Genomic DNA, 15,645 nt, shown 5'->3' with positions numbered 1-15,645 from the left:
CCGTTGTCCAATAGTGCAGTCGTGTCTGTCCCAGCGCAGAAGGACGCAAGAATCGGCGAGAGCCCAATAAACCAGGTTAAATTGAAAAAAAAAAAAAAAAAAAGGAGACAGACGGGTCGCCGCGCGCGAGCGCTCGAACGCGCGCGCGGCCATTCTCGCTGGCTTCGGGGAGTGTCTGGCGGATGACGCATTATCTGGCGCATCATTGGCCTGTGGCTAGGTAAGGCAAGGAAAATAAGTCGCAAAGATGCAGTTCATTTATACGCAAAACGTTTTAGTTTTTGCGGCAAAGAATTTAAAAAATAAATCAATGCCTGTTAACTTAAGTTCATTTTCTTTTTTCGATGCTCGCGGCAGCTAACGTTCGGTTAGAGTGACCTAGAATATGGGAGAGTGTCCAAAGCGCCGCGCGAATGCATGGGAGATGAGGACCTTTTTGTGTGAACTCCCGCGCCGCGGCGCTGCTGTACCGAACCCGTGGGCTTTCTCCGCTGCGGAAGCCGCGCCAAGGCGGCGGGCGTCTGCTACGAGCCTGATATTTTGGTTGACATTAGCCAACATCGCAAAAATTTGGGATATATTAAGTACCACGTGACCGCAAGGTAATACCGCAGTGACTCACCGCACACACAACGCGTTTGCCGGCTGTGAATACGGGTATTTTGTCTATTTCCTTCTAGCTCGCTTGATCCGCGCTTACGCGCCTGTTTGAGTCACGCATTCCGCGCGCTTACTTCATTTAGTTATGCATGGAATGAGCAACGTCAACGTGCTGCAGAAGAAAATAGGCTGGAGACCGCGATAATAACCAAGAGAACGTAGCAGATATGGCTAGCTCATGCTAACGCTTTTACACCCTATCGTTTCCTTTCTTTTATTTCATGCATTCGATTTGCTTTACAAGACTGCATCCCGCGTTCTGTTGTTTCTTTATTAAGTCGAAATCCTTAACTGGGCTCTTGGGAAGCGGAATGTGTCTGTTGGCCGATGCCGCGGTACCAAAAATAAATACAAACCGCGTAACTCTCGCGTCTCGTTCACTGGTATATATTCCAAAGTATAGCGTGGAAAGGCACAAATGTGTGACTAAGATGACTGATGGGTCATGGCATTAGTAACTTGACATATTTGCATTCACCTCGCGATTAATGACAACAATATCACGTGTGGTGCAAACCCGCATTTTTCGGCCAGAAATCCCTCTGATGGTGTGCGTGTGACGATAAGAACGTGTTGAATGCCAATCTCGATCCCAGCGTGTCGAACTTGCTCATATATCATGGAGAACTGAGAGCACAGGTAAAGGGTAATAATAGTAATGATAATTTCTGGGGTTTTACATCCATAAATCAAAATATATGGGTATGAGAAACGCCGTATTGGAGGGCTCCGGTAATTTCGACCGCCTGGGGTTCTTTAACGTGCTCCTAATCTATGTACACGGATGTTTTACGCATTTCGCCTCTATCGAAATGTAAGCCGCCGTGGCCGGGAATCGAACCCGCGTCCTCGAGCTTAGCAGTAGAACCTACCAAAGCCACTAAGCTATAGCACGGCGTGTATAGGTAAAGGGTACGCGAGAAATATACTCGGCAAAAAAACAAGACGAACCAAAATTAATGAAACGCTAACAGTGCAACATTGTATACGTATGCCTCATTTCATAATTACGAGCAAGCGTCAGAAACGAACATGATGGATTACGTATGTGCAACTCGTCTTTCGCCTTCTTGTTTTGCAAGAGCGCAAACACTAAGCGAATTTTAACATGAAAGTAACTTTATGAATATTATTGCGTATGCTCACTGGTTCGTACACAGCAAATATACTTACTGATCAATAACTACGTATTTGTAGTTACGTAATGAAAGAGACAACAAATCATCAGAACATAAACTTTTCATTTTTTGCTCTTATTGAAGGTAAATATTTTATGGATATGTAGAATCAATAGCGATATTTGTAGTGCATCAATGACAGGAATTTTCAAGACGGTTTTCCACTCAATATAATGCAATCACAAACATCGTCATGCGCCATGAATGCTTGTTAGTTTACGCAAAAAATCACACGTTACGCAATAACTATGATATAATGAGAAGTTACATGTTGGTAATTTCAAAGAGGGTTCACGGATTATTAAAACAATGCTATTGCAGTAATAACGTTTACATAAGAAATTAGTAAATTGCTAGGCCAGTAGTTGCTATCTATTCATTTGAATGTAGAAAAAAATGTATTTGTTTAGCTATATTGGCAGGATCGAATGGCTTTTCTTTCGAATGTCTGAATTTGAAAAAAAGCTTCGCTCACGGTGAACCTTAAGGTACATCATGCGCGAAGTTTGTATTGAAGCGATAGCGTACAGCAATAATTGTTCGTGTACGCAATCTCTGAAGCGAAATAAGCCAACAATATTGCGGCATTAGGGCCGTCTTTGGTCTTTCTCTTGCTTCTCTTACACCTTCTCACTCTGCTCTGTTCATAATAAAATATTGTCGCGGCTAAAAAATATTCGAATAATTACATATGCATATAGCTGTAAACCACTACTTAGCGTGAGCGAAAAGCGCGTAATGGTGAGCGAATCGGTCACTGCACGCACGTAAGTATTTCACTTGACTGCGCGAGTAATTTACTTTTTTCGTTACTCTTACTCTTGCAAGCATGGTGCTATTGCTCGCGTACCCATCTTTTTTTACGTTCTTTCCTTGCGCGGGCTCATTTAGCGCGTTTCTGGGGCGCACCTTTCCTCTGCCAACAACCGCGCTCGTCGCTCGCCGCACCATCTCTTATCTCCACACGCCTCTGACCTTTATGCACTATGCGTTCGCCGCTCAGTTTCTGTTGAAGCGATAGACCGCAGGTACCTTCGCCCGCTGCTGCGGCGTATATATGCGCTTGCTGCCAGCGTTTTGACAGTCGTTGTCTGCAGTCATTCAGTGTGATCTATTCATGTTTGTTTGTGCGCGCTCACACCACGCTTGTTCATTCAGTTAGTAATAGTCGGGCCACATTTTCCAACGCACGCTACACATGTAATGCTGCCCGGATCGGCAGTGCAGCGCTACAGGTGTGTCCCTTCGCACGCGCGCTGCCCACGGGAAGCGCTTCTCATCAACACGACCGTTTCACACGCGCCTTCTCGTGGTCATCGAGTCTCTGTTCATGTCGGTCTACTTACGCCGCAGCACACCTGCTTACTTAATCAGCTCATGTTTACTACAATTCATATTGCTACCAAAGCCGCTCACCTTACTTCGTATGACATTGCTGTGTTGCTATCGCATTCATTGCTTCGCCCTTAGGACGAAACTGTGACATTGTTTGTTAATGCCCGCGCTGTGGAGCGGCGGAGGCCATCCGCTGCCCTCCCCCTTCCTCCTCGATTTACGCCTGGCTTCTCCGCAAGAGGCGCTCGCACCCCACACTCCATACGCACCCCACACAGCAGGAACGCGAGCGCCGCCTCGCGTTCCTGCCGACGCAAGCGGCGTCGCTTGACGCGTTTCGATCTTGGACACAAGAGGGTATAAATACGGGTCCACCGTCGTGCTGCCAGAGTCCGACGAACGCCGTAGGCGCGCTTGCTGTATTCGCTGTTGCCGAGTTCGCTTGCTTTAGGGGCACAAGTTCGCCCTATAAATTCTATTTTAAGTTCATCGTCGACGCAGTGTTACTTTCTGTCTACCTGTGTGCCAGGCAGCTCACCGTCACCTACGTGACAATATTTTATGCTGCATTACTTTCGACATACCGATTTGGTTTTCTATCCGCAGTGTGGAATCAGTTGGGGTGCCCTGCGCCCGAGAAGATGCCGTACTGCTGCGTAGGCCACGCTGCAAGTCTTCGAGCAAACAACGGACGCCGGGCATATCGTTCCACGAGATACCAAGCGATCCGGAACTGCGAATGAAATGGCTAAAGGTTATTTCTCGGGACGACTGGACACCGAATACGACGTCGTGTTACTCGACTGTATGCAGCCGACACTTCGGTTCCTCCGACTTCAAGGAGGGCTGCAAAATTCGCAAACTCAAGAAAGACGCTGTTCCCAGCATTTTCGAAGAGTATTGTGCGTACCTGCAGCCTCCGAAAAATAGAGAGAAGCGACGCGTCTGTGAGAACACCTGAGGCAGCTGCGCCAGTGAACACACCACTGCCTAAACGAAGAGCAGTTGAGAGCCAACTGGAGTCTCCTTCGCTTCTGCTCAATGACTTGCCGTCCGTCGACGTCGCCTCTCAAGAGTTGTCACTGATGGATTGCTCCGCAACCGAACTGCCGCTACCTCTGGAAAACGGCGCAAGCGAGCGCTGCATCACTATGACCGTGCAGGTGTACAGAGCTGTGCAGGTGTCGTCATTATTTTCTGTTTCGGCAATGGACAAACGAAAGTGGAGACGTAAGGAGCGAGACTTGAACGCGCGAATTGAGCGACTCAAGAACACTGTCGACAAGTACAAACAGGAACTGCAAAAGCTCAAGGAAGAATGCTATGTGTCTGCATTCCTGCATGTTGTGGAGAAAGCGAAAGAGAAAGACCTGGCTGCTTCAATATTAGTGGAACAAGTTCAGAATTTCGCGAAGAAGAAACCAACGTGGTCTGAAGTGACAGTGGGCCATACTGTGGTTTTGCGTAACTTCTCGACTCGTGCATACGAACACGTAAGGAGCACAGGTATTCTTCGGCTTCCCTCTCGAAGTACCCTCGAACGCTTTATGGGCTCTTCACGTGGAGAAGTTGGCATGACCGAACTCGTGAAGCAAAGGCTGTCTGCAGAACTCGCTTCTCATCCCTCGTTGCGTGTGAGTGCATGCTCTTTAATTGTAGACGAAATGCGCGTCAAACAATGGCTACTGTATCACAAGCAAAGAGATGCCTTCATCGGCGAAGTGGACTATTGTGTGAACTTCCCCAAAGAAACAACAAATGAGCCTGTGCTGTCCAACTCACTCTTGTGTTTCGTCCTTAACGGCCTTTCAGTTTCGTTCAAAATACCCGTGGCGTACTTTTTCGCGAGAAACTGCACTGGCCGTGAGCTGCACATGCTCATGAAACACGTTCTGAAGGATGTTGAAGAAATAGGATTTTTCGTCGTGCGCATTGTCACATACAAGCACAAGATCAATGTCTTGGCTATGCAACTTCTGTGCAACGGAAGCCTCAAGCATTGCATTGACCACCCTGGCAAACCGAATCGAAAGCTCTTTCTTGCATTCGATCAGTGCCACCTGATCAAAAACGTGCAATCACAGTTTTTGTCCCGTGACATCGGAAAAGGCGGCGAAATATCAGCGAACCACTTGAAGAGCCTCTACAGAATGCAGCAAGGCAGCCTTGTAAAGCGAGTACGATTTTTGACGAGAAAGCACGTATTCCCTACGAATATGGAAAAAATGAACGTGCAGAGAGCAGTGCAAGTTTTTTCTCCTCCCGTGACAGCTGCAATGAAGCTCTTGCAAGAGCAGGCGGTCCACACGTGCGACGCAAGCTTCGCGGGTGTCGGACCGACGGTGCAATTTATGGACACCGTACACCGCTCGTTCGTGCTCATGGACGTGATTAATTGTACCCAGCACATACATCAGAAGAATGCTGACTGCAAGCAGTTTGAATCTGCAGGCGATGAACGGCTAATCTGGCTGGAGACAAGCTTCCTCGACTACCTCGCCGATCTCAAAAGTCAGTGCCTGGCAAAGAACTTTCTAACCAAAGAAACTTATGAGGGTCTTGTGATCACAACTCGTTCGAACGTTGAGTGCATTAGATATCTTCTTGAAGAGATGTCTTTTCACTTCGTTTTGACGAGGAAAATGTCATCGAACCCCATCGAGTCGTTCTTTGGCTGGCTGAGGAAATCAGCAGCATTAAATGACCAAACGGACGTCCGCGCCGTGCTCACAGGCATTGAGAAAACCCTCAAGACCGGTATCGCATCGGCGTCGAGTACAAGCAACATAATGGCAGCAGAAGAGAGTGATTGCTTGTCAACGCTGCCGCAACACAAAAACACAAGGGAGCAAACCAGCGAGGAATTCCCCTGCAGATGCACCAAGAGAGCTCATAGAGCGACTAAACCGAGATAAGCCTCTACTTCCCACTCGAGATATGGCCGCATTGGCTATGGTTGGTGGCTACCTCGCAAGAGCCGTACGAGAAAACTTCGAATGTGTGGAGTGCTACGCGCTCTTAACAAAACCAAACGCATCGACACCATCGGACTCGCTCATTAAACACCAAGACCACGGTGGACTTCTTTACCCGTCCGCACAACTTCTAGATGTTCTCTACGCACTACAGAAGTTCGTCGAAGTTCTTCTAGCAAGAAGAAGGCGTATGCATCACCCTCTAAAGGAGGCTGTGAACAATGCTACCGAAATCCTCCGCGAGCACAAAGCTTTGATGTGTTCGAAGCCAGGGCACCAAGAGAATTTGCTCAAATTATTGCTTACGAAGTTCTTTCGCCCAATATTGTTACGTGTGGAAAGACACACACGAAAGAGGCTATTTACAATATATTTACACTGGAATCAAACCGCCAGGCCGACACCTTGCTCGCGCCAAAAGCCCAGACACACTTCATCGTCGTTCTCGCGGCGGCTCGTCTCTTGAGCATCTCTAGATCATATCGTAATAGTACCCCCCACCCCCGGCGGCGAAAGCGCCTTCACGGTGCTGTTAAATATCCAAGGCGCTTGGAGACGTGTAGGGTTTGAGTGGGGCGACGTGGATAATATCACTGTTTTTCACAGCGGAGGACGTAGTGGGCGTGGCCAGAATGATTTCATAGGTGACGTCGGTCACTTGACGGAGCACGCGATATGAGCCTGTGTAACAATAGAGCAGTTTTTCAGAAAGGCAAACTTTACGCGATGGTGACCAAAGCAACACGAGGGTGCCGGGCGCAAAATGCACATCACGGTGACGGAGGTCATAGCGTTGTTTCTGTTTGTCTTGAGACACTCGCAGACGAGCACGCGCAAGTTGGCGAGCATGGTCAGCACGGGCGAATGCATCACGGGCATAAGCGCTAGTTGAAGGTGTAGTGGACGGAAGCAGAGTGTCTAGTGGTAGCGCCGGTTCTCGGCCATACAAGAGGTAAGACGGGGAAAAGCCAACAGTTTCAAGACGGGAAGAGTTATACCTAAAGGTAATAAGGTAGAGCCAGGTCCCAGTCACGGTGGTCGGCTGAAACGTATTTCGATAGCATGTCTTTAAGGGTGCGGTTCAAACGTTCAGTGAGGCCGTTCGTTTGTGGGTGGTAGGAGGTGGTAATTTTATGCTGTATTGAGCAGGCACACATGATGTCGTCAATGACTTTGGACAAAAACGTACGGCCACGGTCGGTAAGCATTTGACGCGGAGCACCATGCATCAAAATAATGTCGTGTAGGAGGAAGTCCGCAACATCAGCAGCGCAACTGGTCGGAAGAGCGCGTGTTATGGCGTAGCGGGTCGCGTAGTCCGCAGCGACGGCAACCCACTTGTTGCCTGATGTAGATTCCGGAAATGGGCCGAGAAGGTCTAAGCCGACACGATGGAAGGGCTCGGCAGCGATGTCGAGCGGCTGCAGGTAACCAGCAGGGAGCTGGGAAGGCTTCTTGCGTCGTTGGCAAAGTTCACAAGCGGCGACGTAACGCCGTACGGAACGTGCAAGGCCCGGCCAGAAAAAACGGCGACGTACTCGGTCATAGGTTCGAGATACGCCAAGGTGTCCTGCCATTGGAGCGTCATGAAGCTCTTCTAGAACGGTTGAGCGGAGGTGTTTAGGTACGACAAGTAGGAACTCAGAGCGGCCGGATGAAGGTTACGACGGTATAGAGTACCGTCGCGGAGGACGAAGAGGCGTAGAGTAGCATCGGCCGGAGCATGTTCAAAACGGTCGATGAGTGCTCTGATGTAGGCATCACGACGTTGCTCGTCAGCGAAATTAAGGAGCTTGGATACTGAGAAAACGCAAGCAGCACTGTCAATATTGGAGGAGTCAGAGTCGTCAACAGGGTAACGCGACAAGCTGTCAGCGTCTTGGTGCAGGCGGCCAGACTTGTAGACCACGGAATAAGAAAACTCTTGTAGCCTCAAAGCCCATCGACCAAGCCGGCCTGTAGGATCTTTTAGCGATGAGAGCCAGCAGAGGGCATGATGGTCAGTGACTACGGAGAAAGGACGACCGTAAAGGTAAGGCCGGAACTTCGCAACTGCCCAGACTACACCAAAGCATTCCCTTTCCGTAATGGAATAGTTGCACTCCGATGGTGATAGGAGATGGCTTGCATAAGCAATAACGCGATCCTGGCCACGCTGACGCTGGGCTAAGACGGCACCGACGCCATGACCGCTGGCATCTGTACGCAATTCTGTAGGGGCATCAGGGTCGAAGTGGGCGAGAATGGGTGGTGAGGTGAGAAGAGTGACGAGACGAGAGAAGGCGGTGGCTTCTGAAGTACCCCAACAAAATTGTATGCCTTTCTTCAACAGATTAGTGAGGGGTCTAGCAAGTGCCGCAAAATCTTGAACAAAACGACGAAAGTACGAGCATAGCCCAATAAAACTGCGAACATCTGCGGATGTCTTCGGAAGCCGGAAGTCTCGGACAGCGCGAGTTTTGTCGGGATCAGGCTGTACTCCGGAAGCGTCGACGAGATGGCCCAGAACCGCAATTTGGCGGCGGCCAAAACGACATTTGGACGAGTTGAGTTGCAGCTTCGCCTTTCGAAATACATGAAGTATAGTTGTTAAACGCTCAAGATGAGTGTCGAACGTTGGCGAGAAGACGATGACGTCGTCAAAGTAACAGAGACGCGTGGACCATTTAAAACCCTGGAGCAAGGAGTCCATCATACGCTCAAAGGTGGCAGGGGCATTGCATAATCCAAACGGCATTACTTCAAATTGGTATAGGCCATCAGGTGTTATGAACGCGGTTTTTTCTCTGTCCATATCGTCAACAGCAATCTGCCAATATCCAGAGCGAAGATCAATACAAGAGAAATAGCTGGAACCATGAAGGCAGTCAAGGGCGTCGTCGATACGTGGGAGCGGGTAGACGTCCTTCTTAGTAATTTTGTTCAAATGACGGTAGCCTATACAGAAGCGCCACGTGCCGTCCTTCTTTTTAACCAACACCACAGGTGACGCCCAGGGACTCGAAGAAGGCTCAATGATGTCTTTATCTAGCATTTTGTTTACTTCATTTTGAATTACTCGGCGTTCCGTCGCAGAAACTCGATATGGTCGTCGGTGAATGGGCGTAGCATCGCCCGTAGGAATCCGATGCTTGACCGCGAGCGTCTGGCCTAAAGGGCGATCGTCGAAGTCGAAAATATCTCGGTACGACGATAACACTTGGCAGAGGTCTTCAGCCTGCGCAGAGGACAGGTCTGCCGCAACCATTTTCTTTATGTTGGGATCGGCGCCCGAGGCTGGCGCGAGGGGCCCGCCATGTTCGGAAGAACCATCGGTTGATAAAGCTGCCACTTGATGGTCGCCGAGACAATCAACCTTGGCAAGGCAAATACCTTGCGGGAGAATTTGCTTTGCCAATCCAAAGTTAAAGATAGGCATTCGAGTGCAGTTGTCGTTAATAGTAAGAACACTGTGAGGCACGGTGACGTCATACTGTAGTGGAATGTCGGGCAAAGGAGTGACTAGGTACTCGCCATCAGGAACAGGTGGGGAAGACATCAGTTCAACATAGGCTAATGACTTTGGCGGCAGGCGAATAAAGCCAGTGGGGCGTAAGCGGCACTGGGGTGCATCAGGAGGTTCTGCGAGAATCGGCAACTCAAGGCGAAGGGTACTGGCAGAGCAGTCAATAAGAGCAGAATGCGCGGAGAGAAAATCGAGGCCGAGAATTAGGTCGTGCGGGCAATGAGCAAGCACGGTGAAGAGTACAGGAGTGTGGCGGCCGGCGATGCTGACACGGGCCGTACACATGCCGACGATAGGGACAGTACCTCCATCCGCAACACGGACGACGCGTGTCGACGCTGGGGTGAGGATCTGGTGAGGACCAATTTTGCTCTGAAAGCGACAGACAAACAAGACGCTGCCAAAGTGTTCGCAATAAAGCCACTGTCACGAAAGACCCTGAAACTGTGAGCTTGATCTCACAGCTGGGGCCTAAGTGAAAGGTCCAGTTTTCACAATATGTCTCGTGTTGCTTGCTTTCAATGTACTGTGGGGATGGAAAGAAGCGCGAACAGTGCGGCACCTACATTCTCTGATATTTCGCATTTCTTTTCGAGTGGTTGTAGCCTGCATGATAACTAGAAGCCACTAGAATAAAACTATTCTAGCGTCTTTTATTCCCACCAGGGTCACAGCAGGATGAAAACATCGCGCCGCACTGTTTGCGTTTCTTCCCATCACCCCTGTACATCATGAACGAACACCAGTGCAACCTGCGCATTTATTTCACAGCTCCATCTGTAATACGAGCGCAAGTTTCTCTCCACAAGCACGCGCGCAACAGCGTAGTCGCGTCGTCTGCTCTGGGACTGGGTATGGGGTGGCAGCGCGGCGTGGTGGCGAGCGCATGAACTAGAAGGTACGGGCGGAGTGCCTTGCTGCGCTCGCCACTCGGCGGGCATGGAAAAATATAGGAGGCTATGCGTATGGTGACGTGTTTCCTGTTGCCAGTTTTTGCCGAGTGTCCCCTCTTGTTGAATTTTTTTCTCTATGGTCCGCTTGCATGCGAAGTGGGAAAGGAGGGCTTCAGCGGCAACCCTCCTCCTCCCGGCTGCGCGCCCTCTACCTCTACCTTCTGACCTCATCAATGACGTCATGGAAGCATTGTTTTGTTTGTGAATTATTTCCAGTAAGATATCCGGCAGCCGCCAGTTGCGGAAGCGGCGCTGCCGCCGCGTATCGGCATGGGACCGAGCATCCCATGGGAGGTATAGGGAGTTTGCGGCCCCTGCCTTGACTATGCGAAGATCCCAGTCACATCACTTAAGTGCATAAACTAGCGTTCCACGAATTGCAGAAGCTAGGTGTTTTCGCCGTGACGATACCGGAATGGTCATCATCTTGCGAGCGCACGTTTTGGTGCCTTCGAAGATGGAAGACTTCCCTTCGCAGCAAGATGACCAATAGCCGTCTGAGCGACCTAGGTGGGCTTGCGGTCGAACTATCTCTTGCCAATAAGATATATATTCAGCGTGTTCTTGACAAGTTTGATGCTGCGCACAGTAATCGGCGTATACGTCTGCACTAGTATGCCGGTATAATGATACCCCGTCGTATCTCTGCGGCGCTTTCGCGGGAAAATTGTGCCTGCACGGGCGTAGGACCCATACATAACCAGTATCAGAACACCCGCTTCACCATCGAATAAATCTCGGCTATGTTTTGTCTTTTACTGCCACAGCGCAGGCGCTAACATCTGTGGTTGTGCTGAAACCTTTGAGCACTTCATCTGTCCCCATCATCGCTTTGAAAGACACTCCATAGGGTGCTGTCCGAGCCGATATCTGTGCCATAGCTAGTGTAGTGAACAGTGCTATTTTTGCGTTTGTGAAACCTGCTGTATGGCCAAAACTGACACTGACTGACATACCTACTGCGTCCTCTATTTTTGCAGTTCTCTCCTCTCTTCTATTTGCTTTTGTTATTTCCCGTATATCTACTTGTTATTATTTTCTTCTTATTTCCAGCGTTTAGAATCACCAGCCGGCGCCACAAGGGTGTTCCATTTTTTTTTCAATCTAGCGCGTCTTTACTAAAGTTGGAATTGATATGCACATTGTTTAGTGGTGTTCTCTCTCCTGCTGTGAAATTACTCTTTTGAAGCTATATTGTGATCTAGATAACTATTGTTATTTTGTTGCTGCTGGGTACCTGTTTTTTTATTACTTTATACTGTTTTTATGTGTATGCTGTACGATGTACTATACAAATTTTAATTTTGTATAGTACATTTGTATAGAGCGCTGCTGTGTAAATGTGCTTATCTTTAATTTATATCTTACTGCATTGCTGGAATAGCTTATTTAGACTGATGTATTTAGAACGCCTTCGGCCCATTCAAGCTGTTGTTAAATGATTTTAGACATGGAGCAATTTGCATCCGCATCGCAACCCCTTTGTCCTCTCGGTGTGTTGAACATACCTAAATAAATGTTCGCTTTTTTTCACCTGCTTTCATTCCTAAATGGCGCAAAGAAAGCACGCCGAATAACTACAAAGTTCAGATAGTGCAATTTAAGAAATCTAAGAATATAAGAAACACGTTCAGAAATAGTGGGAGGAATTGTAATGTACAGAAGTGTTGGACTGAGCAATGATGAACATCGTTTGAACATGCGCAGCCTGGATATTTACTACGGTGCACTTATCTAAGCAGAACACCGTGTACGTTTATTGGAGTGTTGAACAACTGAACGAAGTGTCGGTGCCATGTAACAAGATTTATCTCGGACTTCCGATTGATTGATTTGAACATTTATAAAATAAGAGGAAAGTGGAAGAGAGTTAAACATAGTCAACACACAACGCATAAGTTCCCCGCCAATCTCCCCCCCCCCCTCCCCCAGGGGCGTAGCCAGAAATTTTTTTCGGGGGGGGGGTTCATCGGCCCGACCGGGGGGGGGGGGGGCAAGCTTCTGTTTTCCTCTAGGTGACGTGATCGATAATAAATATCGGTAGTTTAAGCAGACTCTATGCATGGATATCAAAGACATGGGACCCCCCCCCCCCCCCCCCTCTCGCGTGTGTGTGTGCTTGTGAAGAAATTAAGTAAACAGTAATGTAAGCTCAGTAAAATACAGTAAGCACGACAGGTACCGTGGGCGTTTGGAGCAACCGTCTCTCATCGCGCCACTGAATGGACCAGTCTTCGAAAACGCATCACTGAGACGACCCGCCCGATCGGAGAAGACATCATTAATTGTTAATCTCCGTTAAGCGTAGATGGCGTCGTCCTCGTCGTGGCGAAGTGCGTTTCACAGGTCAAGGACGGCTATACATGTGAAAATGCACGAGTTACCAGGCTATACCTACTCCCATAGCAATAGCTTGTTCGCTGCGTCCTTGCGCTAGAAAACTTAAATACGCGCAAAAACGAGTAATGCTTTTTTTTACGAAGCTTTCTTCGCCTTGCATTTCCTGCGGCAAGTGCATGGGCCGCTGTGTCTTCCGCTGTGTGCGAGCGTGCAGCCGTCATTTGCCTTTACGTCAACAGATTCAGAATTGTACAGAATATTTCACCGCACTGCATAGTTATGGCATGTGTACGCATTCTAAGTAGTGCGTGCGAGTCATTTCTGCTTCACTTAGGCCGGTGCAAGCAGGAAGCGGCCTTGTACGTCACAGAATCTCGACTGATTGGTGTACTAGTGATGCAGGAATGAACTCCGGTCTTGTTCAGTGCATAGTGCACCTAATCAATTTCTCAGGACGCGTGAATTCCGACGAGAACTGTCAGCGCCTGCAACAAGAGTTTACTTACGCTGTACTACGCACAGCAGTAATCCATGCTTGTCGGCTGTCTGTTTCATGCATTCTGTTGCGAGTCGGTGGAATTTCACTGCTGGCATCAACCCTTGCGTGTGTACATTGCTGTTTTGGGATTCCACAACACAACAGCAACTACCACCCTTTCGTAATTGCTGGTTTGGGATTCAGCAACACAACAGTATACCTAACAGCCTTCCGTAGGGGCGCCATCGCAAACGAGAAGGCGTTTTGCGCTGCAGACTATGGCTACGTTCACACTTGGAAGCGGCAAGCGGGTGGAGAGGCCAAAGCGGCCGGAAAGGCCAAAGCGGCCGGAAAATCTTTTCCGCGCATGGCCAAGTTCACATTTGTTTTGCTACCACCGCGGCCGCCGCTGCCGCTTTCGTCCACATCCATCTAGTCTGCGTACGTTTGTCGGCGTGGTGGCGCTCATTATCGAATTATTTCGAGCGGTATGTTCATTCACTGACCCACCCGTCATCAAAAGTGATCATCTTGCGCAATTTCGCGTGTCATCTGCGACCTTCGGTAAGTTCCTCGTTGGCGTTCCGTAATTCTCCTCACACGGGCGCGGTAGCGCTGTGTCACAAGTTGCTGCCTAGGCGTGATTATATTTCTTTAATAGTTTTTATTTACAAGTTGTAATAACATTCGATCATTTCGTATTATTTTCGGCGCCTCCAGGACACGAAAGCGGCAACGGGAACACCAAAGCTAAAACCCGGGCTGGCCCTTGTGTTGAGGTTCGCCGAAGCCTGCGCGTCCTACGTGACACCTACGCTCCCAATCTATCGTCGCGACGAGAAAAGCACCCCGCGACTTCTGCAACATACCGTGCACGTGCGAGGAGAATTATGGAGCGCCAACGAGGAATCTGCCTAACTATTGTCTGCCGTGGAAGTGGAAGAAGAAATGGCTTTTATACTTCTACCTACTTGTTTTCTAGAAATGGACAATGAATAAACGGAAGACGCGGACACCTCGGAAACGGAGGTGGTGGGTTTGCTTGGCTTTGCTAAAGTGTTAGAAGTTGGGTCACGCCAAGCCTTCGTTGCCGCACCTCCTGTCGCGCGACGTTGATTACTATCGCGAGTATTGCTGACAGTACGTTTTAGTACTTCTCTTGTCGTAGAGCAAGGGGTGGTTCTTGATCGCGTCGATCAGCATTGCAGCCTACACTTTTGGTGCCATGTTCAATGTTACAACCGGAAGTTTACATGCTAGTGTAGCTTCCGGTCGAGCAGAACGACTTTCCGCCACGTTTCCGCTTCGCCATGGCGAAAAGATCGGTCCGAGACCAATTTGGCTCACCGCCTGTTTTTCTGCCTGTTTTGCCGCCTAGGCGGGCGGATTTTTGCAAGATTTTGCCGCTTCCGCCAGCTTCGAGACCAAGTTCCTACGCGAACGCGGCCTAACCGGTACCTGAAGGGAAGCGGCGGAAATGTATACCGGAAATTTCGACCACCTGGGGACTTTAACGTGCACCTAAATCTAAGTAAACGGGCCTCGAGCATTTTCGCCTTCATCTAAAATGCGGCTGCCGCATTTGTTGCTTCATTTGCTGCGCATTTGTTGCGCATTTGTTATTTCAGAATGCGGCCGCCACATTCGCGCCCAAAACCTCACAGAGTGTCAAGGCCTTGACAAACGCCGTGACAGTTTTTTTCCATATGCAGACATGATTCGCTGTAAATTACCAACCCAAACGGAAGCGCCAAGGAATGAAAGTGTGAAAGTAGCACCGGTTTCTGGAAATATGTCAGCGCGAAGCGACGAGAGCAAAGGGTGGGTTAGTGGGGGGGGGGGGGGAGGGGTGCAAAAAATTTCGGGGGGGGGGTTTGAACCCCCCACCCCCAACCCCCCCTTGGCTACGCCACTGCCCTCCCCCCCCCCCGTAGGAACTCGCTTGTCGTGGTTATCCCCCCATTAAAAAAATCCTGGCGCTGCCCCTGCAGGGAGACGCCTTCGTCCTGCAGTGGACATAAATATAGGCTAATGATGATGATGATGACAAGAGTGTTTGACGAACGTAAATTATAGGGCATGACATGAATATCATGCTATGTGTGTCGTGTAGGTTATATGAAACACGGCGGCCGCATTTCGATGGGGGCGAAATGCGAAAACACCCGTGTACTTAGATTTAGGTGCACGTTAAAGAACCCCAGGTGGTCCGAATTTCCGG

The 15,645-nt window shown here is 49.2% G+C and overlaps 1 protein-coding gene across 1 annotated transcript in view; it reads left to right on the top strand.

The window, feature by feature from the left end:
- Window positions 1–5,449: 5,449 nt before the first annotated feature.
- Window positions 5,450–15,645, top strand: part of LOC119462617 (glutamate receptor ionotropic, kainate 1-like) — a 113,496-nt gene continuing 103,300 nt past the window's right edge. Inside the window, exon 1 of the mRNA XM_037723948.2 lies at window positions 5,450–5,684. Within this exon, the coding sequence (XP_037579876.2) occupies window positions 5,450–5,684 (235 nt within the window). The remainder of the gene's footprint in view (window positions 5,685–15,645) is intronic.

This window comes from Dermacentor silvarum, chromosome 8 (assembly GCF_013339745.2).
Source record: "Dermacentor silvarum isolate Dsil-2018 chromosome 8, BIME_Dsil_1.4, whole genome shotgun sequence".
Lineage (NCBI taxonomy): Eukaryota > Metazoa > Arthropoda > Arachnida > Ixodida > Ixodidae > Dermacentor > Dermacentor silvarum.
Note: the sequence above shows the minus strand (reverse complement) of the source record. Positions and strands in the feature narration are given on the sequence as shown.